Source organism: Miscanthus floridulus, chromosome 3, assembly GCF_019320115.1.
Source record: "Miscanthus floridulus cultivar M001 chromosome 3, ASM1932011v1, whole genome shotgun sequence".
Lineage (NCBI taxonomy): Eukaryota > Viridiplantae > Streptophyta > Magnoliopsida > Poales > Poaceae > Miscanthus > Miscanthus floridulus.
This window is the reverse complement of record NC_089582.1, coordinates 58,990,031-59,012,602: the sequence shown is the minus strand read 5'-3', so window position 1 is coordinate 59,012,602 and position 22,572 is coordinate 58,990,031. Positions and strand designations below refer to the sequence as shown.

Genomic DNA, 22,572 nt, shown 5'->3' with positions numbered 1-22,572 from the left:
GAATGGAGTTTGAAAGAAGATTAGTAACCATTGTGCTATACTCTGATGTAAGTGTTAATATAAGTATGTTTCTGCTATATATAACATTGTTTCTGATATTCACCATTTCTGTTGTTGTATGTGTTTGGAATTCTTGGGCACACATGCATGGTGAGTGTTTGGTTTTCTTTGGAAAACTGGGTGCTATAGACATCCCTCCAAATGAGAACTTTCCTGAAATCACAAATCACAGATTACCTCATGGACAGGATACAGTCTCAGTTTTTATGGCAGCGGTTATGCTCTTACGTTGGGTGATATGGACAGCAAGAAATGATATAATTTTTAAAGGAATTCAACCGAGTCTAAGAGCCTCAAAGAAACCTCTTCTTCAAGGAACTTACGTTGTTATCCCACAGAGTCATGTCAAAATCTTGCGATGCTTGTTGATCAATGGACACAAAATCTGGTGTAATTTGTAGGCTTTTTTATTTTCTTTATTTCTTTCTTAGTTTCCTCAATTGTAACTTGTAACTATTTCCTCTTATTTTAATATATTCACTGTAGGGCCCTGGTCCCTCCAGATTCCTAAAAAACAATAAAAAAGCCGTAAATGCTAATATCTACACTGGATCGGAGACTAAAACCTAGATGAGCTGGTTTTCCACCATATGGGAAATTACATATATAGCCGACGAGTAATTAGCTCGCCTGGCCACATTGTACTATAAATCTCTGGAACATATACTACCAGATCGATCGACATGCATAATGCATTCCCGCCTAAGCGATCGGAACACCTCAGAATCTCTCTGTAATTGACAAGCATGTTACGATTTATTTATGCTCTTTGCATTCCGTGTGTCTTGATAAAGGGGTTCGTCGCATCGGCCAATCACATGGCGTGCATTGACCCAACAGGAGGAACTTATTCAGCTGCGATCGTGCACAAAGCCAAAGCGTCAGCAGGGAATGAAAAGTACCAAGCGCAGTGAAAGCTTTTGCTGCAATCAGACATTATTCTCCTTGCTGGCCGGCACAAGTGAATAATCAGCACATTTGCCTGGGTCGCATCGTTGGCTCGTGCATGACAGGTAAGTCACTGACTAGACCAAGTGAGAACTGATTACAGACGAGAGAATGATGAGCTAGCCAGCCATGCGTCTGGAAAACGAAGGATACAATGAAGATGGCCAGCGATTCTTGATTAATCTATGCTATATGGCAACTAACTGGTGACCTCGTGGGGTTCTGATTCTTTATCCCAATCATCGGTTGGTGAACGTGATCACCTCCGTTATCCATAGGTCGGCCTTCATGTCGGTGTTCATTAGCATCAATCAATAATGACATCAGGCACACTAATCCCTTCTCAAATCACGTGTAAACTAACGTTTGGCCATTTCTTTATTTGGATTAAAAATTCTGTCACTACTATGATATTAGCAAGAAATCAAAAGTGATCTGTCATCGCTATGATAGTTGCGGGGAATTAAAAGTTTGATATATCATATTGTTACCATATTACCAAACTTCCCGAACAAATATACAAGAAATTCGTGTACTTTGCGGCATATGGATCGTTTACAAGTTTATTTTTAAGAAAATGAGGACAACTTGTGCAGCTTCATGCACGTGAAACACCAGCACATTCAAGACATTAGTTTTGACTGATCTAAGGAGCACTTTAACATAACTTTGGCTTTCATTCTTTTGCAAACATTTAGAATAAATCGATATGCACACATACCATCAATATGCAATGCACATAGAGTAAAAAATAGAAGTTTGTTTGTAAATTTAGTACCTACAACTAATCAAAACTACTTTTGTGTTTTATACACCATTATTCATATATAGTCCCCCTCTTTGTATTACTATGTGGTTAGGTGATTCCTTAACTTATGTTACACTACTATACACATAATCCATGTCGCCCCATCACTGCCAGGGGTGTGGTGGACTCAACAATGGTACGTCCAGCTTCATTGCTCGGTCGTAAGCCTAGGAGCTGAACAATGATTGAGGATCATACTGACTCGGCAGTGAATCCACGTTTCACTGTCAGGTCAAGCCACGACTCGAGAGTGATATGTCACTGCCGAGGAGCGACAAGCCAACAATGATATATATAGGGGATATCAATGCTAGGCCAGGCCACCTGCTAGTGATATGCCAATGCCAAGTTGTGTTCTGACTCGGCAATGGCAACACAATATCACTGCTAGGTTGATCCATGATTTGGCAGTGACCTACGCCACTGGATCCACCTATCCTTGATTTCTTGATTCTCCCCCATCAGATCTCGTTATCCCCATTGCTTCTGGTTGTAAATAGACCCCATGAATGCGCTTTTGTAGTCCCACGTACGGAGGAATTAAACCCATGTACAAAAATGGCTTCATTAAATTGTTGTAGACCGCCATGTCCAGAAATCGCTTCATTCTAAATTATTCTTCCTTCGAGCTTTCCTAGGAGGATTCCTCTTTCTAGGAGAAGGCCCTGCAAATATACCTTACCTTTCATAGTTAGGATGGTGCACGAGAGGTACTGGAAGAAGGTTTGTGAAGACGAAGCCACGCCAGATCTAAGGCGCTCTCTGCTTTCAATGTTAGTGTGATCCGGTTGGTTTTTAGGCAATATGAACTTAGGGATAGCCTTTTTTGGCCCACACCCTTCTCCTAACCCTAGTGACCCCTCCACAAGGCATTGGCACGTTTAATACCCCACTCAGGATAGCAGAAGAACGTTTGTGAGGTGATCATTTAAATGTCATCTCAGTGGCGCACAACCCATACTCTGCGGTGGGGTCATAATGTGTTTGTAGGCTTTGACAGTAACATTAGCACTTAAACGGACTAAAGTTGTCTACACGTATTTTTGAATTGTACCCTTGATGTGTATAAGCCATTCTCCAATTGTGTATTCACATCCCATTTCGAGGTGATCTTCGATCGCAACACTAACCATTTGGTACTGGCAGATTAAAAAATGGTTTAGGCCCTTCCGGCTAACATAGCAACTTGCCACGTTCTCCCCAATAATTTGACCGGTAGAATCGTCCCCAAAGCTCTTGATGTGCCCTATAAATACCACATCGTGGCCACTGTTTCAGCTCACGGAAGAACAGTCGAGCATACTAGCTCCTCTGAAAGCTGTGAAATCCGAGCTTAAAAAGAGCAGCAATGGCGAAGCTTTGCACTTCGCTGTTGGCCGCAGTGGTGGTCCTCTCACTCCTAGTGAGCCCCATTGCCTGCACCCGAAAGTTCAACAAGCCCAAGCCAAAGCCGGCCAGCCACAGGCGGCCGGTGACTGCGCCCAAGCCAAAGCCAAAACCGGTCAGCTACAAGCCGGCGCCTGTGGCGGCCAAGCCTCCCCGCAGCAACCACACCGCTACAACCACGCCATCGCCGATTGTCTACGCCGGTGGCTGGCTGTCGGGCGCCGGCGCCACGTACTACGGCGCGACCAACGGCGACGGGAGCGACGGTTAGTACAGCTGTTGACTCTGCGCTACTCCCAGTATTTTTCTTCGTCATCGGTGGCTTATCGTGTGCACCGTGCATCGGAATATATGCAGGCGGCGCGTGCGGCTACCAGACGGCCGTCGGAAAGAAGCCGTTCGACTCGATGATCGCCGCCGGGAGCACGCCACTGTACAGGGGTGGCGAGGGCTGCGGCGCCTGCTACGAGGTGAAATGCACGACCAACGCCGCGTGCTCCGGCCAGCCCGTGACCATCGTAATCACCGACCAATCCCCTGGCGACCTGTTCCCCGGCGAGGTTGAGCACTTTGACATGAGCGGCACCGCCATGGGCGCCATGGCGCGGCCCGGCATGGAGGACAAGCTCCGCGCTGGCGGCGTGCTCAGGATCCAGTACAGGAGGGTGCCGTGCAAGTACCCCGGCGTGAACGTCGCGTTTAAGGTGGACCAGGGCGCGAACCCGTTCTACTTCGACGTGCTGATCGAGTTCGAGGACGACGACGGCGACCTCAACGCCGTCGACCTGATGGAAGCTGGCAGCAGCGTCTGGACGCCCATGGCGCACAACTGGGGAGCGACGTGGCGCCTCAACAACGGCAGGAAGCTCAATGCGCCGTTCGGGCTCCGGCTCACCTCTGACTCCGGCAGGGTGCTCGTCGCCAACAACGCCATCCCGGCCGCGTGGAAGCCCGGCAAGACCTACCGTTCCTTGGTCAACTACCCCTGAAAAGAGGAATCCCGACAAGTGGATGGCGGGTAATGACGTAATGTGCGTCCGGGTGTTGCGAGAGGCGGTGGTGTACTGGTGTCACAAGTCAGAAGAGGAAGAGGAGGTTGAAGAAGAGAATAGCGTTCTTCCCTCCCTGGATGGTCTCCGCGCAGTCCCCTAGTGATGTGTGATGGTGTGAGTCAAATCATGCCTGTAATTTGATTCTTCATCTTGATTTGAGTTTTACTATTATACTCCTATACTTGAGGAAAGAGAGAAGCTTATTTGAGTTGTGACTAACGTTGCATGCCAATGCATGTTATATGTGCTTTGACGTTTTTGCCGTTTTGTACACTGCAACTTGACCTTTCATCAGAATTGTGAGAAATGGCATTACAATTTTGGTTATTTTCATTAGATTTACAACAACAAAAAATCTTAAACACCAAGTAGCTAAAACTACAAACATGTTGCCAACAATGAGACACATGTAGTGACTTCGTCAACCTTAAAATATACATGCCTAGTTAATTTGTAGGATGTGTGTGCGTGCGTTCTTATTAGGGGTGAGGGTATGTGTGTGTATGTGAGTGTTTACATCTCTACTTTGTTTCACAAGAAAAACAAGTAAATACCATCTTTTTATAACAGAAAATCTAAGACAAGAGTTTTTTTTTGTTTTACCTAAGCTAAAATGAGAATCCCCATGTGTATTTGCTAAAAAACAAAAGAAGAAAGGGAAGGATGATGGAAGTAAGAAGTGGATAGCACTTAGCTGCCATTAGGGTTTATGGTTGCAGAAGGAAGTTTGAGTTTTCATATTTCCAATGCTGCTATGTGAAGCTATTGGTGGGAAGAAAGTAGGGCAGTAGGGCCATCGCCATTGGGGTGGTGGCAGAGACAATAGGTGGGTGGTATAGGTGATAATGCAGAGTGGTTTCCTTTGATGGTACATGAATGGGTGATGGTGTCGCCAATGGAGGTAGTGGTAGAGGAGACACCCTGTTGGAGTTGACAAAGACGGTGCTCCGAGTGAGGAGTATGGCAAGGTTGAGAGGTAAGGTGATGCAAATAACAGATATGACAGTGTGGCAAAGTGGTAGGAATAGCACGGCCAAAAGCCACATCGACGTGGCTCATGCATTGACAAATTGGATAGCATCAACATCATGAAGAGTTTAGTGGTTTTTTCCTCGAAAATGTGGGCGTAAGGATTATTTGATTCTAACCCCAAACTAGAGGTGGGAAACCGAATGCAAGTTAGAGGTATGACCAAAAGATGATGTTGAGGCTAAGCAAGGTGGAGAAGAATGCATTGTTGTTCGATATGTACATTATGTTTTATGTCTTTTCTAACTCATTTCCCCTAAGTGGGTTGGTAGGCTAGTGTTTCACTAAGGATAGTTTGGGATATGTTCGAAAACCTATAAATAAGAGTGAGGTGTAAGAATAATTTATTCATAAATGTGACATGTAATTTATTGATGAATTTTATTTATTAGTGTTCTAGTGTGATGATAGCTGGACTAAAAAAATTGGAATTATTGGGTTTAAAACCTTCTTCTCTCCCTTTGATCCGCATCAAATGTGTTTATGTATGAATGAATGGACATCTATTCATGCACGGTTGTCTGCTACTGAAAGGATACCTATTATTGAATGAACACATTGAAAGCACATGACAACTCATGAAAGGATGTAATGTATTGCTTTATGAAGAGACATGGTGATTCAATACAACCCTTCATCACGTATAAATATAAATAGATGTGTGTGTATGTGTGTGACCTTGTGGACACATTACAATTATTATGTTAGTCCAATGCTTCTTATGACCGGAGCTTATTGGTCACAAAGTGGCCTGTCTCAAAAGTACCATATATTCAAGAAATTCTAAATTGCAAAATAAGTATTTATGATAATTAAAACTTGTTAGTCACCAAACTGGCCTAGCTTTGAGGAACTCTTAAGTACTCCCTCTCTTTCAAATTATAAGTCGCTCTGACTTTTTTTGGTATATCAAATTTACTATGTATCTAGATATGTGTTATATCAGCTGGATACATAGCAGATTCAATGTACCAAAAAAGTCAAAGTGACTTATAATTTAGAATAGAGGTTGTAGTTTTTTTTATATATAAATTGCAACTGAAAGCAATATTTAGAGGCTTCTCTATTAACTAAAAGATTGTTTGATACAGTATATACTAAGAGAGGCGTGTCATTCACCGAAGTGGCCTAACTTGAAAAGTTCAATTGACATATAAATGTATTTAGAATCATTTGTTCACATGTGTGATGGTATATATATAAAAGACACCAAATAGCTAAACAAGGCTCGGTTATTTTGCATGGAACGGGTGAGAGCAAAGAGACTAGATGATATATTCAATGTGAACATGTGCGCGCGCGTGTGTGGAAGGATTTGTCTATCAAAGCATATTTCTTTTAGCATCATTTTTGTTAGTCCAATCTATGTATTTTTGTGCTATCAAAGATGACCTTAAATATGTACTCGTATAGACTGTATATTTACAACACTTATTGATTAATCAAAATATTAAAAATGAGCATAGCTAAATGAAAAATTCCTATAAGAATATGGGAGCTTAAACTACATGCATAATTCGATATTGGAATATTAAGATAATTTCCATAGACATAACCTAAAGAAAATCTTAGTATATATTGACAAGGCAACACCAATGGTATGTGCCCATTTATAGAATAAGATGAGTACCTTAATATTAGAAATTATTAAAATAGTGGGAGAAGTTATGTGGCTTGTTTTGAGGTCACACTATAGATATCCATAACAATGACAAGTTCTTTGATATAAAAAATAAATATACACTCACTGATTGGAAAACTTGTCAAAAGATATGGCAAAGAAAAGAATGTTGAATGGGCAAATCAAAATAACATAAGTGGATCCGCTGATAAAGATAACTCGCAATATGACATGTATTGCCTATATCAAATTGATGATTGTTATAGTCAAAATCAATGTTAGCATATTATTTATGAGATCGTATATACACATTTTATCAGCAGAGACAGGCTTGGCTAGTGCTCGCCTCAACGCCCCCCCCCCCCCCCCCCCCCCCCCCCCCCCATCACCCTCGGGCCCCGCCACTTCACCTCCTGCCCCTCGCCATTGTACACTGCCGAGCGCTGATCACCCCACGCCGCTGCACCCCATCGAGTGCTGAGCACCCGCTGGAGAGGAGGGTGAGTGCAACATCACATTCAGAAGCGTCGGCGTCGGCGCCAGTGGAGATTGCACTCGGAGGTGGTCAGAAGCACGCATTGGAAAATTAAGATATTATGCGTTCATGTGAAAAAATGAAGGTAAATATAATGCATGAATTGCTTCTGAATCTGAAAAAATATTAAAAATTGTCACAAGATAATGAGAAAAGCGAACGCTACACTGAAATTCCAACAAAGGAAGTCATCATACCATGTGAAAAATAGGATCAACAACCGTCTAATATTTTCAGGCTGCCGACTCTCGAGACAGTGGCTTCTTCCCTGGGTAGCTAGGTACAATATCAATTCTGCAAAGCGTCTAATCCACGGGGTAAAGAAGACCTAAATTGCAATTGGAGACAGGAAAACGCATCAGCAAATGTAATGGACTCTATGGATAACCTGACAACCGACCAATTCTCAATGGAATCTCTTTAATTGATCCTTGCCGCTTCAAGTACTATAGCTATATGTTAGATATTCCATCATATAATTTTCTTTGGTTTCAACATTTTATTTTGTGAACTTGTAATTTCGGCGTTATGATGTGCTGGCTTATTGGAGACCATAGCAGATGCAGGTCTCAAGAAAAGCAGACAAAAGCAAGTGAGGCTTGATTGTGGCCACAAACGGTTGGTGCTCTATTTATCAATTGAACTGTTCAAATTCTAAAAGGTTCAATACTCGGCTTTCTGAACTGGATACTTAATGCCGATTGAACAGTGCATCACATGTGAGTATAACGAATCAAGGCCTTTTTTGCCGCCCAGCTACACTTGTTCTATGTCTGAGTTTTCTGTCTGCTTTCTTTCTTGAAAATCCAGTCCCTGGTTAAGGTAAACTAAGTTGCATAAACAGAAGTGATAATTTATTCATGTAATTTACTTCTCTCTCAATTTTCCTATGTTTGTCTATGTCCTTAGAAGAATATATGTCTCATAATGTTTATCTTGTAAGGTTTCCACTCTTCTTATGGGCAGTATCATGCCAAGTTAGGTACACCCATCTGAATTTCTTTTTGTTAGTGTGGCAAATAATTCAAAAAGTGATAGAAGTAATCTTTTATTATGCAAGATGGAACTTCTAAAGGCATGTGTGCAATGTAACTTACCCCAGCATGGTTAGAAAGGGTAGATGTCAATATTAGGCCTCATTTGGCACAACTCCAAACAGCTCCGGATCTTTGCTACAATGTGTGGAGAAGTTCGAGCTGGTGAAAAAAAACTATTGGTTTCATCGGCTCGTAGTTCATTTTTGAGGAAAGATAAAAGCTAGTCCTTCTTAAAGTTCACAAAAAAAACTAGAGCTCCACCAAACCGCACCTTAGTTGGTGTAAACTCTACAATGTACCAAGTATTAAGGTAGGATCCACAATGTAAAAAAGGCCCCAGCTCAATAACTTCTGCTTGTCCTCACCCTCTAATCCATTCTCTCATAAGATGTGCCTCCTTCCTTCGCCCACACAGCTGCACAACACCTCTCTGTCTCGCCCTACTACGTCTCCACCACGACATAGACCTTGTGCTCTAGCACACTCAACCTCAAGAGAGCTCGGGCAGCACTACTAAAAAAAGATTTTAGGAGACATCTAAATTTGTTAACAGAGTCGGATACAAATTGTAACCGTCTTCTAAAATGCTCAGCCATTTTAAAGGATGGTCAGCCTATTTACATAGACGGGCAAAATTTTAGTGCCTCCCAAAATCAATTAACAGAGGCAGTCCTCCGAAAAGATCCGCCTCGGAAAAAAGGGGCCATTTCAGAGGCGAACCTCTTAAAAGGCCCATCTATGCTAAAATTGGCAAGCCCACAATGTAATTCTCAAAAAAAAGTTAGAAACCTTAGAGTATATAATCAGATCCCTTCTCCCTCTCTCTTATTTCGCTCTCCCTCCCTCAGCCACACGCACCCGAGAGATCCCTTCTCTCTCACTCTCTCTCTCTCTCTATATATGGCGGCGATCTAGTGAGGGGCACAGAGCCGGGATGGAAGCAGGGCGTGGTGTCTTCGGCGACCGCAGCGTCCCTAGGAGCCCGTCTGGCGGCGGCATGATTGGTGCGGCACTAGCGTGAAGGGATCCGGTGGCTTCTCCTTAGCGCGAGGAGATCCGACGACAATGATGGTGTCCTCGACATCCATCGCGAGCGGATCTACATCGAGCGTCTAGATCTAAGCGGCGGTGGCGGCATGTGCACGGATCCGACGAGCTGCGGTGACGGCACATTGATGGGCTCAGCAGGCCCATCGATGGGCTCACCATTTTTTATTTTTTAATTTATTTATAGAGGTGGGCATGTACCTACCTCTGTAAATCTTGATTTACGCAAGTGTCGTTGTCGAGACGGACTATTTGCCTGCCTCAAAAATCATTTTGGCCGTCTCAGAAAATTGTGACCGTAGTGGTGCAGATCCGGCCACGGGCCACCATGCTTCCTCTATACTCTTGTGTGCGGATCTAACAGCTTATGGATCCAGCCACCGCACCTCTTGTTGTGGTCGTGGAACCGCTGATTGAGCTCCAAGGCAGAGTCGCTTGTGGTAGTGAGGCTAGGTGGAGGAAAGTCTCCCGCTGCGTGACTGCGTGTGCACACATCTAGGTTCGATTATTAATTACCTGGTTCCACAACGACACACAATGTGGTGGCAGGAGGGGCATCATAAAGAGAGAAGGAGGAGAAGCAAACGATTATTATCTGGTCCAACAACGGCTACTATATATAGGGTAGCAACTAGTAAGGGCGCAGAGAGAGAATGTGAAAAGTTGAGCAGGTAGCGACGAACTCGTCGCTCATCTCACACAGTCCCTGGTGCATCGCTGTCTCTCTGACTCCCCTGCCCATCCCTGCGTATGCTGTCCGGCTGGACTTTCTTTCCTTTTTTTATTCTCAAAGTGCAAATTACTGTAGAGCCCCTATGAATTTTTAGGCAAAGTTCTATAGTGTAGGGGGGCTGAGACTTAAGATCGAGCAGCAGTGTTGTTCAGTCCCCCCTAAAATATTTCCTGGATCCGCCGCTGCAGATGACTAAGGTTATCTTGTTTCAAGCACATGTGTGGTATTCTGGTCTTTGGATTGATATTTGCTAGCCACTAGAGTGTGTGTGGTTCTAGAGGTCGGAAAAAATATTTTTAAGAATTTGTATCAACTCGAGGCAACATGCGTGAAAATTTTATTAAAATCTTCCTTTATAAAATAATTGCTCTTAGAAAATATAAGTTACATAGCATGGCAAGAGAGTTGCTTAGCGCTACCAGCCACTAATTAAAAGTATAAATTTGATGCAATGCAGCGCTGAACACCGCAGAAGCTCTTGCAAAGACATGATACCATTATACTGTTTGCATCCCCGGCCCCTCTGGATAAAGTGGTTCATCGCATTGACAGATCACATGGCACATGATTCAGATCATTCAGTTTTGATTGTGTGCAAAGTGTCAGGTGCAGAGTGCATAGTCGTAAACGCAGGATGATGCTGCAATCACACACTCTCATTTTCCTTTTCTTGTAATAATAAAAAAGAGACATTCAAACATTCTCCTTCCTGGCATTTGAGAATGATCGGTGCATTTGGGTCGCACTGCAAGTGCACGACAGGTACGGCGTGGTGGTCTCGTTAGCTCGTATGAATAAAGTTGAGAGAATGATGAACTAGCCAACCATGCATCTGAAAAAGGGGGGAATCAAATGAAGGTGGCCAGCGATTCTTCTTCGTCGTCCAACGACCGTGCTATCCTAACGAACCTATCACGTGTGGTTCCATTTCTTTATCCAAATCCTTGGACGGTGAACGACATCGCCACCGTTATCGAAGAGATAGTTTTCATGTTGTGTTAGAGCGATGCTAATAATACAGACGTATGCTGGTGGTAAGTATCTTTGTAGTCTATCTCTCAACCCATCTATATAGTACTTAGCTCTTTACTATTAATACACGGCCTATTGTCTTTCTCATAAAGTTTGTGGGTTCTTATATCTAAGCCGGCTATAAACTTAGAGCAAAGCTAATAATACAATCCGCTGCTGGTTGTAAAGATCTTTGCAGCCCATTCTCAGCCCACCCATATAGTAGTTAGCTCTTCATTATTAATATATCGTCTACTTGTCTCTCTCATAAGTTTCTTTCTTGTGTGTAAGCCGGCTATAAACTTAGAGGTTGTTTCTCATGATCTAGGGATAGTTATTAGTTAAGTTAAATGAAGTTCAAATTAGTGAAGATTGACTACTTAGTTGGCTAACAACTAGTTATTAAACATAGCTAAAAATTACACCACCTATTAGCCTTCATGTTTGGATGCACTACGACTAATTTTAACTAATTTTTAGCTAGCTAGCAATTAGCTCTTGTATCCAAATAAGCCATAAGCAGGTTATCAGTAACATCTCTTAGGGCATGTTTGATACAAGAGCTAATTGCTAGCTAGCTAAAAATTAGTCAAAAAGTAGCTCAAGTGAATCCAAAAAGGAAGACTAATACATGGGCTATTTTTTTAGCTTTGCTAGCTAGCTAAAAATTAGTCAAAATTAACTCTAATTCATCCAAACAGGAAGACTAATAGTTGAGATAATTTTTTAGCCAAGTCGTCAACTAGTTGTTTACCAACTAGCTAGCCATCATAGCTAATTGTACCGATATTTGAAGAATTGGATGGAATCAAAGGGAGAATACAGGGAATTTGGGATCGATAGCATGAACAGCAAGTAGTTTGGTAATAGAGGGAAGGTTCAGAAGTTCAGGTTTCAGAGTTCATTTCATACCCCTTGCGATACGCTCCGTCTGGCTTATATATCCGCCAGCGGTTGCAAGGCAGTAATGCCAGCTAATCACACGGGCCCACAATGCTAACCGACTCAGCTAATGACCGATACAATAGGGTCCACCTGTCAGGCAAACACACCGCCCACTCTACTGTCTTCAGCATATTGTCGGAGGCCCAACAATAACCCCAAACTAGAGGTGGGAAACCGAATGCAAGTTAGAGGTATGACCAAAAGGTGATGTTGAGGCTAAGCAAGGTGGAGAAGAATGCATTGTTGTTCGATATGAATAGATGTCCATTCATACATACATACATTATGTTTTATGTCTTCCTCTCTCTTTATGATGCCCCTCCTGCCACCACATTATGTGCCGTTGTGGAACCTGGTAATTAATAATCGATCCTAGATATATGCACACGCAGTCACGCAGCGGGAGACTTCCTCCACCTAGCCTCACTACCACAAGCGACTCTGCCTTGGAGCTCAATCAGCGGTTCCACGACCACAACAAGAGGTGTGGTGGCTGGATCCATAAGCTGTTAGATCCACACACAAGAGTATAGAGGAAGCATGGTGGCTCGTGGCCGGATCTGCACCACTACGGTCACAATTTTCTGAGACGGCCAAAATGATTTTTGAGGCAGGCAAATAGTCCATCTCCACTACGACACTTGCGTAAATCAAGATCTACAGAGGTAGGTACATGCCCACCTCTATAAATAAATAAAAAAAATAAAAAATGGTGAGCCCCTCAACGCACCGCCACCGCAGCTCGCCAGATCCACGTGCGCTGCAGTTGCTGCTCGTCGGATCCGTGCACACGCCGCCACCGCCGCTTAGATCTAGACGCTCGACGTAGATCCGCTCGCCATGGATGTCGAGGATACCATCATCGTCCCCGGATCTCCTCGCGCTAAGGAGAAGCCGCCGGATCCCCTCACGCTAGTGCCGCACCAATCTTGCCGCCGCCAGAGGGGCTCCCAGGGCCGCTGCGGTCGCCGAAGACACCACGCCCTGCTTCCATCCCGGCTCTATGCCCCTCACTCTATCGCCACCATAGAGAGAGAGTGACAGAGAAGGGAGCTCTCGGGTGCGTGTGACTGAGAGAGGGAGAGCGAAATAAGAGAGAGGGAGAAGGGATCTGATTATATACTCTAAGGTTTCTAACTTTTTTTTTAGAATTACATTGTGGGCTTGCCAATTTTAGCATAGATGGGCCTTTTAAGAGGCCCGCCTTTGAAATGGCCATTTTTTCCGAGGCGGATCTCTTCCGAGGACGGCCTCTATTAATTGATTTTGGGAGGCACTAAAATTTTGCCCGTCTATGTAAATAGGCTGACCATCCTTTAAAATGGCTGAGCATTTTAGAAGACGGTTACAATTTGTATCTGACTCTGTTAATAAATTTAGATGTCTCCTAAAATCTTTTTTTAGTAGTGCTGCCCGAGCTCTCTTGAGGTTGAGTGTGCTAGAGCACAAGGTCTATGTGGTGGTGGAGACATAGTAGGGCGAGACAGAGAGGTGTTGTGTAGCTGTGTGGGCGAAGGAAGGAGGCACATCTTATGAGAGAATGGATTAGAGGGTGAGGATAAGCAGAAGTTATTGAGCTGGGGCCTTTTTTACGTTGTGGATCTTACCTTAATACTTGGTACATTGTAGAGTTTACACCAACTAAGGTGCGGTTTGGTGGAGCTCTAGTTTTTTTTGTGAACTTTAAGGACTAGCTTTTATCTTTCCTCAAAAATGAACTAGGAGCCGATGAAACCAATAGTTTTTGTTTCACCAGCTCCAACTTCTCCACACATTGTAGCAAACATCCGGAGCTGTTTGGAGTTGTGCCAAATGAGGCCTAATTATTGACATCTACCCTTACTAACCATGCTGGGGTAAGTTACATTGCACACATGCCTTTAGAAGTTCCATCTTGCATAATAAAAGATTACTTCTATCACTTTTTGAATTATTTGCCACACTAACAAAAAGAAAATCAGATGGGTGTACCTAACTTGGCATGGTACTGCCCATAAGAAGAGTGGAAACCTTACAAGATAAACATTATGAGACATATATTCTTCTAAGGCCATAGACAAACATAGGAAAATTGAGAGAGAAGTAAATTGAATGAATAAATTATCACTTCTGTTAATGCAACTTAGTTTACCTTAACCAGGGACTGGATTTTCAAGAAAGAAAGCAGGCAGAAAACTCAGACATAGCACAAGTGTAGCTGGGCGGCAAAAAAGGCCTTGATTCGTTATACTCACATGTGATGCACTGTTCAATCGGCATTAAGTATCCAGTTCAGAACACTACAGTAGACGCGTGTTTTGCCGAGTGCTGCACTCGGCAAAGAGCTGTCGGCATATTCCTTCACGGCAAAGGCTTCTTTGCCGAGTGCTTTTTGTCGGCCGGAAAAGCACTCAGCAAAGATTTACACTCGGCAAAATGAAAATGCGAAAAAACCCAAAAATAATAGTAAATTTTTTCAAAAAAAAAATTCGGGGGAGGCCGCCACCAGCCAGCGCCCGCCCGTCTTCATCGAAGTCGATGCATTTTTTGCGCTAAATTCGCGGCTAACGCGGCCGGCGGAATTCAAACTCACGACCTCTCCCTCGCGTGTCTGCTGCTCTACTACTGCACTACACTGTCACTTGTGTCTAGATTACGTTATCTATCCTCATATATTATACTAAACCGAGAGTAAATTGCTTGTTTGAGGCCCTAAACGAATTCAAATCAAAAAGTGGTCAACTACAAAGTTTCATAACTTTTCGAGATCTACAATTTTCATTTAGGAAGTTTTTACATCCGAGGTCGTTTGAAAAATTCGAATTTCAAATTTGAGAGATTCAAACTTAGTTTTGCATGATAAGATGATTTCAAATCAAAAAGGTGTCAACTACATAGTTTCATAACTTTTGGGGATCTACAATTTTTATTTAGGAAGTTTTTCCATCTGAGGTCTTTTAAAAAATTCAAATTTTAAAATTTTCAAATTCAAACGTCGTTTTTGCATGACAAGATGATTTTCAAATCAAAATGTTGCCAACTACAAAATTTCATAACTTCTCAAGATCTACAAAGTTTATTTTGGTCATTTGTTCATCCGACATAGTGATAGTAACATTGTTCACAAATCTTATATATCTCTCTTCTACTTTCATGAAACTAATATGAGAGATGTAGATTTTATGAACAACGTTATTGTCGCTTTGTCAAATGAAGAAATGACCAAAATAAACTTTGTAGATCTTGAGAAGTTATACAACTTTGTAGTTGAAAAGTTTTTCATTTGAATTCATTTAGGGCCTCAAAAATTGCTTTGAAAAACTGATTTGCCGAGGGCCAAACAAAATGCACACGGCAAAATGCCTCTTTGCCGAGTGCCAAAACAAAGGCACTCGGCAAAATACATATTTGCCGAGTGCCAGAAAAAGGCACTTGGCAAAGACGCATTTTGTCGTGTGCCGAAAAATAGCACTCGGCAAAATACATATTTGCCGAGTGCCAGAAAAAAGGCACTCGGCAAAGACGCATTTTGCCGTGTGCCAAAAAATAGCACTCAGCAAAATACATATTTGCCGAGTGCCAGAAAAAAGGCACTCGGCAAAGACGCATTTTGCCGTGTGCCAAAAAATAGCACTCGGCAAAATACATATTTGCCGAGTGCCAGAAAAAAGGCACTCGGCAAAGACGCATTTTGTCGAGTGTTTTTTTTTTACCGAGTGTATTTTATTTGGTACTCGGCAAAGACCGTCTTTGCCGAGTGCCCGATAAAATACACTCGGCAAAGCCTCAGACACTCGGCAAAGTGCCGGTTTCCGGTAGTGCCTGTTTGTATGTTAGGACTTAAGCAGTGTAAGGTAGACAATTGTTAACAAGGATATAAGCATCATTTTGACTTCAACTGATCTCTGTTTTAAAACATTATTTACATGGATCAAGTGCAGGACTAGGCTTCTTGACTAAAGTGAGCTTGGGATTCTGGCCTAAGTAAAAAACTAATAAGAGCCACCACCAATTTATTTTTAAAAACAAGTGGATTTGGAGTTGCTATACAGAAATAAGTGATCAGAAAACAGGAAACAGTCCGTATCTGATTTTTTTTGGTAAAATATTTTTCAACTATTAAACTGGAAAAATATCGAACCACAAGAATACTAGCAAATTTGCTTATGGAAAAAAAGTACCATAGGTCATCACTAACTTTGTGGTTTTAGCTATAGGGCATCGAAATAGTTGATCTTGTGAAAGACATTGCCAAACCATGATTATATCTCCTGGAGGACATATTGCCCGAAAAAATAACACCTTTTCCATTCTTGAGATGTCACTATTCAGATCGAGTGTGGCTACATGCCTAAACAATTGAGAGCTCAACGGGAGAGGAGATTTGGTGATCGCACAAGGACGAAGGGGAGGATCGCACTAGGACGAAGGGGAGGAGCTGGAGGAACTCCTTTGGGATTCAGAGCTGCTTGACATGTCAGATTTGGAGGAGGACATCTTGGAGAACAACTCCATCAAGTTAGAGTTGCCATTACTAAATCAGGCCTTGTTTCGATGCACTTGTATTCACCTCAATCCATGTGTGTTAGAGTGGATTGTGATGAAACTTAGTTTAACTTTCACCCCAATCCACTCTGATATATGTGGATTGAGGTGGATATGAATACATCCAAAGAAGCCCTCAAGAGATGAAAAAGGACAAGGAAGAGAGGCAATGCGAATGATGGTGATAAAGAGGAAGAGACGATATAGGTGGAAGTGTTTTCTGGAGGTTGAGGTGGTGGTAGCGGCGGAGGACGTCATGTCCGAGTTCAAGGTGGACTCGACCTTATGACATCTAGCATAGTTTGAATAGCACAAAGGTGGCATGTTTGTTTGTTGATGCGGTGGGGGGGGGGGGGGTTCAGTTCGGTATGTAGAGTAGATGTAATATGTTTAGACTTTGGGGCCTTATAAGTGGCATCAGAGTCAACCTTAGTGGACACATATGTGTGTGATTTAGGGGCACATACATGTCGTTCATGCCGCATGTCATGGCACATGTGCGGGGGCACATACATGTCGCTTATGGTGCATGGCATGGCACATATGCCAACATTAAAATGCACAGTAACCTGTGCTAAGAGGGTTCATTCCTCATCATCATTTCCTCTATTGTGTATGCATTGGGTTGATGAGGACGTTGTGCCCTTTGAGGGGAGGAGTGTATGTGGTATTTGACCTAGTTTGAATTAGGTAAATGATGACCCATTTATGTGTTGATGTGATATAGTGGGGGTTTTACTCTCACCCTAGGGTCAATTTGGATCAATCAGTCCCCATGGGATGGATTGTTACTTCATGTATGTTTCATAATAGCAAAAATGGAAAAGATAGTAGATCCCGTGTCTGTTATTGGTATTTGAGTCAACAAATTAAAGGCATGATGTGCATTTGTGATGATGATTGGAGTCACCAAATTAAAGATAGGATGTTTATGATTCTTGTGAGAAGTTCTAGGATTTATCTTTTTCCATGTGCATTGAGGGTCCATTCGAGACCTCCAATTAGTAGTTTTAAGATAGTTTTTTTTTACTTTTTTATTTAAATTGAGTCTGTCACTGAAAATTTGTGGAGGGATATAGCTAGCTTGTCTCCTCGTCTCTAGTAAAAATTATAAAAGGTTGTTTAAAAGATTTCATTTTCACACATATATGCTTTTATATGCTAATTTTTTTTAATGTTTACACCATTTGTATTATTATATTACGACAGATAGTTTTCTCTCCAAGAGTTTAGTTTATTTAGACCATCAGCCTTAAAAATTATAATCAGTATGCTTAAACTAATTGTAACTTCTTTTAAACTATAGTTTGTAAATTGCTTTTTACATTACTACCCCCTCCATTCGAAATTGTACCAGGTCATTCTCTTATGGTGTGTTTGGTTTGGGGAGTTACCCCATGCTTCATGAGATGATGAGTCATGAGTTCATGACATGAATTTTGGTGGAATCAACTCATTCCTCATGCATATACTAATTATTAGCTTGTATGGAATAAGGTGGTGATGAATCGACTCATTCCATTTCACAAACCAATTGAAAAAAGTGAGGAGTGAGAAGATAATGGACCAACCAAACACACCTTTAGACACGGTTATAAAGTTCTATGCTTACTGATAGTACGCAACTTGCATTGTACAATAATGTTTTGAGCTCTAAAGCCCCGAACTACTGGAAGGGCATTCACCTACAAGTACGCACTTGCAGATTAAATTCATTCGCCTACAAGTACGCACTTGCAGATTAAATTTCCCTACTCGTGCTTATTAGTAGAAACTAAAGCAGTGGTTGGCTTGGACTTTTTCCACTGCACACCACCAACTCGTCACGTTCTCCCCCAATAATTTCAATCGACCGGTATAGAATCGTCCCCCAAAGTTGTTGTGCATCAATCCCTTCCTCAAAGTGGCCTATAAATATCCCTCTCGTGCCCACTGCTGCAACAGAACAAATCGAGCTAGCTCAGCAGATCTCTTATCTAGCTAGCTCAGCAGAACAATGGCGGCGAAGCTATGCACATTACTGCTGGCTACAGTGGTCGTGCTCTCACTTCTAGTGAGCCCCATTGCTTGCAGCAGCCGCAAGCTCAGCAAGCCCAAGCCCAAGACAAAGCCGATCAGCCACAGGCAGGCGCCTGCAGCCAGAGCCGTCCACAAGCTGGCGGCGGCGCCTGCTGTCAAAGGTAGCCACAAGCCGGCCACTGCAGCCAAGTCCCACACCAACCACACCGCTACCCCTTCGTCGCCCTCCACCGTCTATGGCTCCGGCGGCTGGCTGTCCGGCGCCGGTGCCACGTACTACGGCGCCCCTAACGGCGACGGCGGTGAAGGTTAGTGACATGCCCTCATGTCGATGCCAAATTACTTAATTATGTAACGTGCATTGGATTGATATCGTTGAAATTAATTAATTGTGAATACTTACAGGCGGCGCGTGCGGGTACCAGACTGCCGTCGGGAAGCAGCCGTTCGACTCGATGATCGCCGCCGGGAGCGCGCCGCTGTACAGGGGAGGCGAGGGCTGCGGCGCCTGCTACGAGGTGAAATGCACGAGCAACGCGGCCTGCTCGGGCAAGCCGGTGACCGTCGTCATCACCGACCTGTCCCCGGGCGGGCTGTTCCCCGGCGAGGTCGCCCACTTCGACATGAGCGGCACGGCCATGGGCGCCATGGCGAAGGCCGGGCCCGGCATGGCCGACAAGGTCCGCGCCGGCGGCGTCGTGAGGATCCAGTACAGGAGGGTGCCGTGCAAGTACCCCGGCGTGAACGTCGCGTTCAAGGTGGACCAGGGCGCCAACCCGTTCTACTTCAACGTGCTCATCGAGTTCGAGGACGACGACGGCGACCTCAGCGCCGTCGACCTGATGGAGGCCGGCAGCAGCGCGTGGACGCCCATGACGCACAACTGGGGCGCCACGTGGCGCCTCAACAACGGCAGGAGGCTCAGGGCGCCGTTCGGGCTCCGGCTCACCTCCGACTCCGGCAGGGTGCTCGTCGCCAGCAACGCCATCCCGGCAGCGTGGACGCCCGGCAAGACCTACCGTTCCTTGGTCAACTACCCCTGAGGCCATGAATTGCTGCTGCCAAGCAATGGAGCAGTGCATAATTAAGGCGGGAAATGTGCGTCCGGGTTTCGCCGGAGGCCGTGTGTCAGAAGAGGAGTTGAAGAAGGGAATGGAGTTCTTCCCTCCCTCCACACGGTCTCTGCATCCCCCTAGTGATGTGTGAATGCTGGTGCTGTAACTGAAATTTTATTCCTTCCTTGTTGGTCTCTGTTGTGCTGTTGTGGTTGTGGAAAGCAAAGAGCCAAAGAGAGAAGTTAGAGCTGCGCGACTAATGTTACGCGCCAATGCATCAAGTTAAGTTTTGAATTTGTATACATTTGCAATCCTTTAAGAATTCAGAAAAAATGAATTAAGTGAATGGTTTGTATTCCGTATTTCTCAGTTATGGAAGGCTACAACTACAGTTAAATAGCTTGAAGCTGCAATCACTTAAAACGCGAGAGAATCAATCACTTAAAAATCTAGACATGACCCTGCTGGTTACAAAGACTAGGTACTCCTACTGAGTTGCAAACTGCAAAGCATTTCAAATTTGATGAAGTTTATATAAAAAAATATATCAAAAATTACGATGTCAAATAAATGTCATCAAATTCACAATGGAATATATTTTCATAGTATATCTATTTTGTGTCATAAATATTGATTTTTTTCTACAAAATTAATCAAACTTTAAACGGTTTAACTAAGGAAAGAACTACAATTGCACCGATTTTAGCATAGACGTATTGTCACAATGGTGAGAGTGAGACACGTCACCTTTTTTTTCAAACAACAATGAAAAAAGATACGTTTCTCCTGCAAATCACCTAGGAAAACCAATTGACCCGCCGGGCACGTCACCATTTAAGAGAGGCTATATATGGATTAATCTTTGCTCTCCATTGTTACTGATTATACAGTTGATGCCGCATGGTAACGGTGAGGGGGGTGACAACGAAGCGTGTTTGTAGGATAGGCAATTTCCCTTGTTGACATAAAATCCATACAAACTATGAGAGTGTTCGGCTGGTATTATTCTGGCACTGTTCATGCTAGAATTTACTGTTCATGCTGAAATATTATGAGAGAAAACCATTGTTTCGACTGGAAAAAAAGTGAACCAGCCAGCCGAACACTGCCTATGTTTCTAAAAATGTTAGAACGTCCTATAATTTGAAAAGGGGGATGTAACTTGTTAGACTATGTCCCTCTGTTTAGTCCGTAGGGCATTAGTACACACTATAATTTGACTATAGACATTTATATAAGAATATAGTAGTGTTGCTTTAAATAGAGTCAAATACAGTATTATGGAAATATGTTCCTTGAACATCAATATTGTGTTTTCAATCGATATACTTTAGTCGACGGTGGAAGTAAAAAATGACTTAGGAAGCTACGTGGTAATACTATGTGTATTTTCGTTATCTCTAATGAAAATGGGTTTGCCCGCGTGGAAAAAAAAACGTGGTAATACTCTGGATTTGATACTATCGTAGTCCGTAGACACAGTATGTGTTTGATACCCTATCTATTTCCTTTCATTTCCTTTGCTAAACAACCTTTTTTTGTTAGCTCTACAGATTGATTAAATTTCCTTTGTTGTTTTTTTTAATGAATTTTCCTTTGTTGTTGATATGCTGGCTTGGCTTGGCATCCTGGAGACCAGACATGTGCAGTTCATCCAGGAAACCCAACAATTGTGCAGGGACCTTTGAATGTCGCAACAACTGAACTGATTGGTGTACTCTTCTCTGTCTCTCTCTAATTATTAATGAAAGTGCTTTATAGAGAAGAATCATCAATACCACAACTTATTTGTCTACATATACACAGAAGCTTGCTTCCGTTGTACACCCGGCCGGCTTGAGTTCTCAACTGGATACTCGTAGTACGTTGTGATTAAAGTCGATAATCAGCCTGGCATCATATGTGTTTAAGCCTGTCGACGAGTACACGTGCAGTCCGGGCAATATGTCTTTTCATATGGATCTAGATTACTTCCAGAATAAGGGGATGTTTGGATCCGGCTACTAAAATTTAAGAGGTGTGTCGGGAGGATGTTGCATGGGGTCTTTGGATACTAATAAAAAAACAAATTACATAATCCGTTAGTACTCCACGAGACGAATTTTTTAAGCCTAATTAAACCGTTATCAGCACATGTTTACTGTAGCAAACCATTGTCAAATCATGGACTAATTAGGCTCAAAAGATTCGTCTCGTAAATTAGTCGCAAACTATGTAATTAGTTTCGTAATTAGTCTATATTTAATACTCCATACATGTATCCAAAATTCGATGAGATAGCAACTAAAATTTAGAAGGGGCAAACAAACACCCCCTAAAACACATACTACACATCGATCGGGTATGTCGATTCCTGCCGGCCACCTGGCCATTACATGTGTTCTGCTTTTACCCCTGCCGACTTGGTCATAAAAAAAGGAGAAAAATCCCTATCTAGCACCCAAAAAACTTAGTTCTTCCTTGTTTAGCACCCAAAGTTCATAACTTCCCTATCTATGCGCTACTGAAATTTTTCTTCCTTATCTAGCACTTCCGTTCATTCCGTTAGCCTGTACCATGAATAGCTATGTGGGTCCACCAGTGAAAGACTAAAATGCCCCTTCCTAATCTCTCGTTCTCGTTAGTTCCGTACTGAACAGAGTCGGAAAAAAAGTATGTTCAGGCGAACGGGCATGTTCGGTTGCAGAACAGCAGCAGCAGCAGCCGCCGCGGCAGCACTGCTATGAGTTCAACCAAGTTGCTACAATCTTGTTATCGCTAGA

General features: G+C 43.1%; 2 protein-coding genes across 2 annotated transcripts; both read left to right on the top strand.

Annotated features, from left to right (window-relative positions):
- The first annotated feature begins 3,133 nt into the window (after window positions 1-3,133).
- LOC136545824 (expansin-B11-like) lies at window positions 3,134-4,375 on the top strand. Its single transcript, XM_066537800.1, has 2 exons — window positions 3,134-3,468; window positions 3,560-4,375. Exons 1-2 carry the CDS (start codon window positions 3,165-3,167, stop codon window positions 4,189-4,191), a joined length of 936 nt encoding a protein of 311 aa, XP_066393897.1. The 5' UTR covers window positions 3,134-3,164; the 3' UTR covers window positions 4,192-4,375.
- A 14,316-nt stretch (window positions 4,376-18,691) lies between these two features.
- LOC136545823 (expansin-B11-like) lies at window positions 18,692-20,147 on the top strand. Its single transcript, XM_066537799.1, has 2 exons — window positions 18,692-19,063; window positions 19,161-20,147. The coding sequence occupies exons 1-2, from the start codon at window positions 18,733-18,735 to the stop codon at window positions 19,796-19,798; spliced, it is 969 nt and encodes a 322-aa protein (XP_066393896.1). The 5' UTR covers window positions 18,692-18,732; the 3' UTR covers window positions 19,799-20,147.
- Window positions 20,148-22,572: the final 2,425 nt, after the last annotated feature.

What these genes read in the sequence shown, in the direction of transcription:
- LOC136545824 (XM_066537800.1), top strand. Translation starts at nt 3,165, where the DNA reads ATGGCGAAGCTTTGCACTTCGCTGTTGGCCGCAGTGGTGGTCCTCTCA. An exon ending in CAACGGCGACGGGAGCGACG is followed by an intron (nt 3,469 to 3,559) that starts GTTAGTACAGCT and finishes GAATATATGCAG; the next exon opens with GCGGCGCGTGCGGCTACCAG.
- LOC136545823 (XM_066537799.1), top strand. Translation starts at nt 18,733, where the DNA reads ATGGCGGCGAAGCTATGCACATTACTGCTGGCTACAGTGGTCGTGCTC. An exon ending in TAACGGCGACGGCGGTGAAG is followed by an intron (nt 19,064 to 19,160) that starts GTTAGTGACATG and finishes GAATACTTACAG; the next exon opens with GCGGCGCGTGCGGGTACCAG.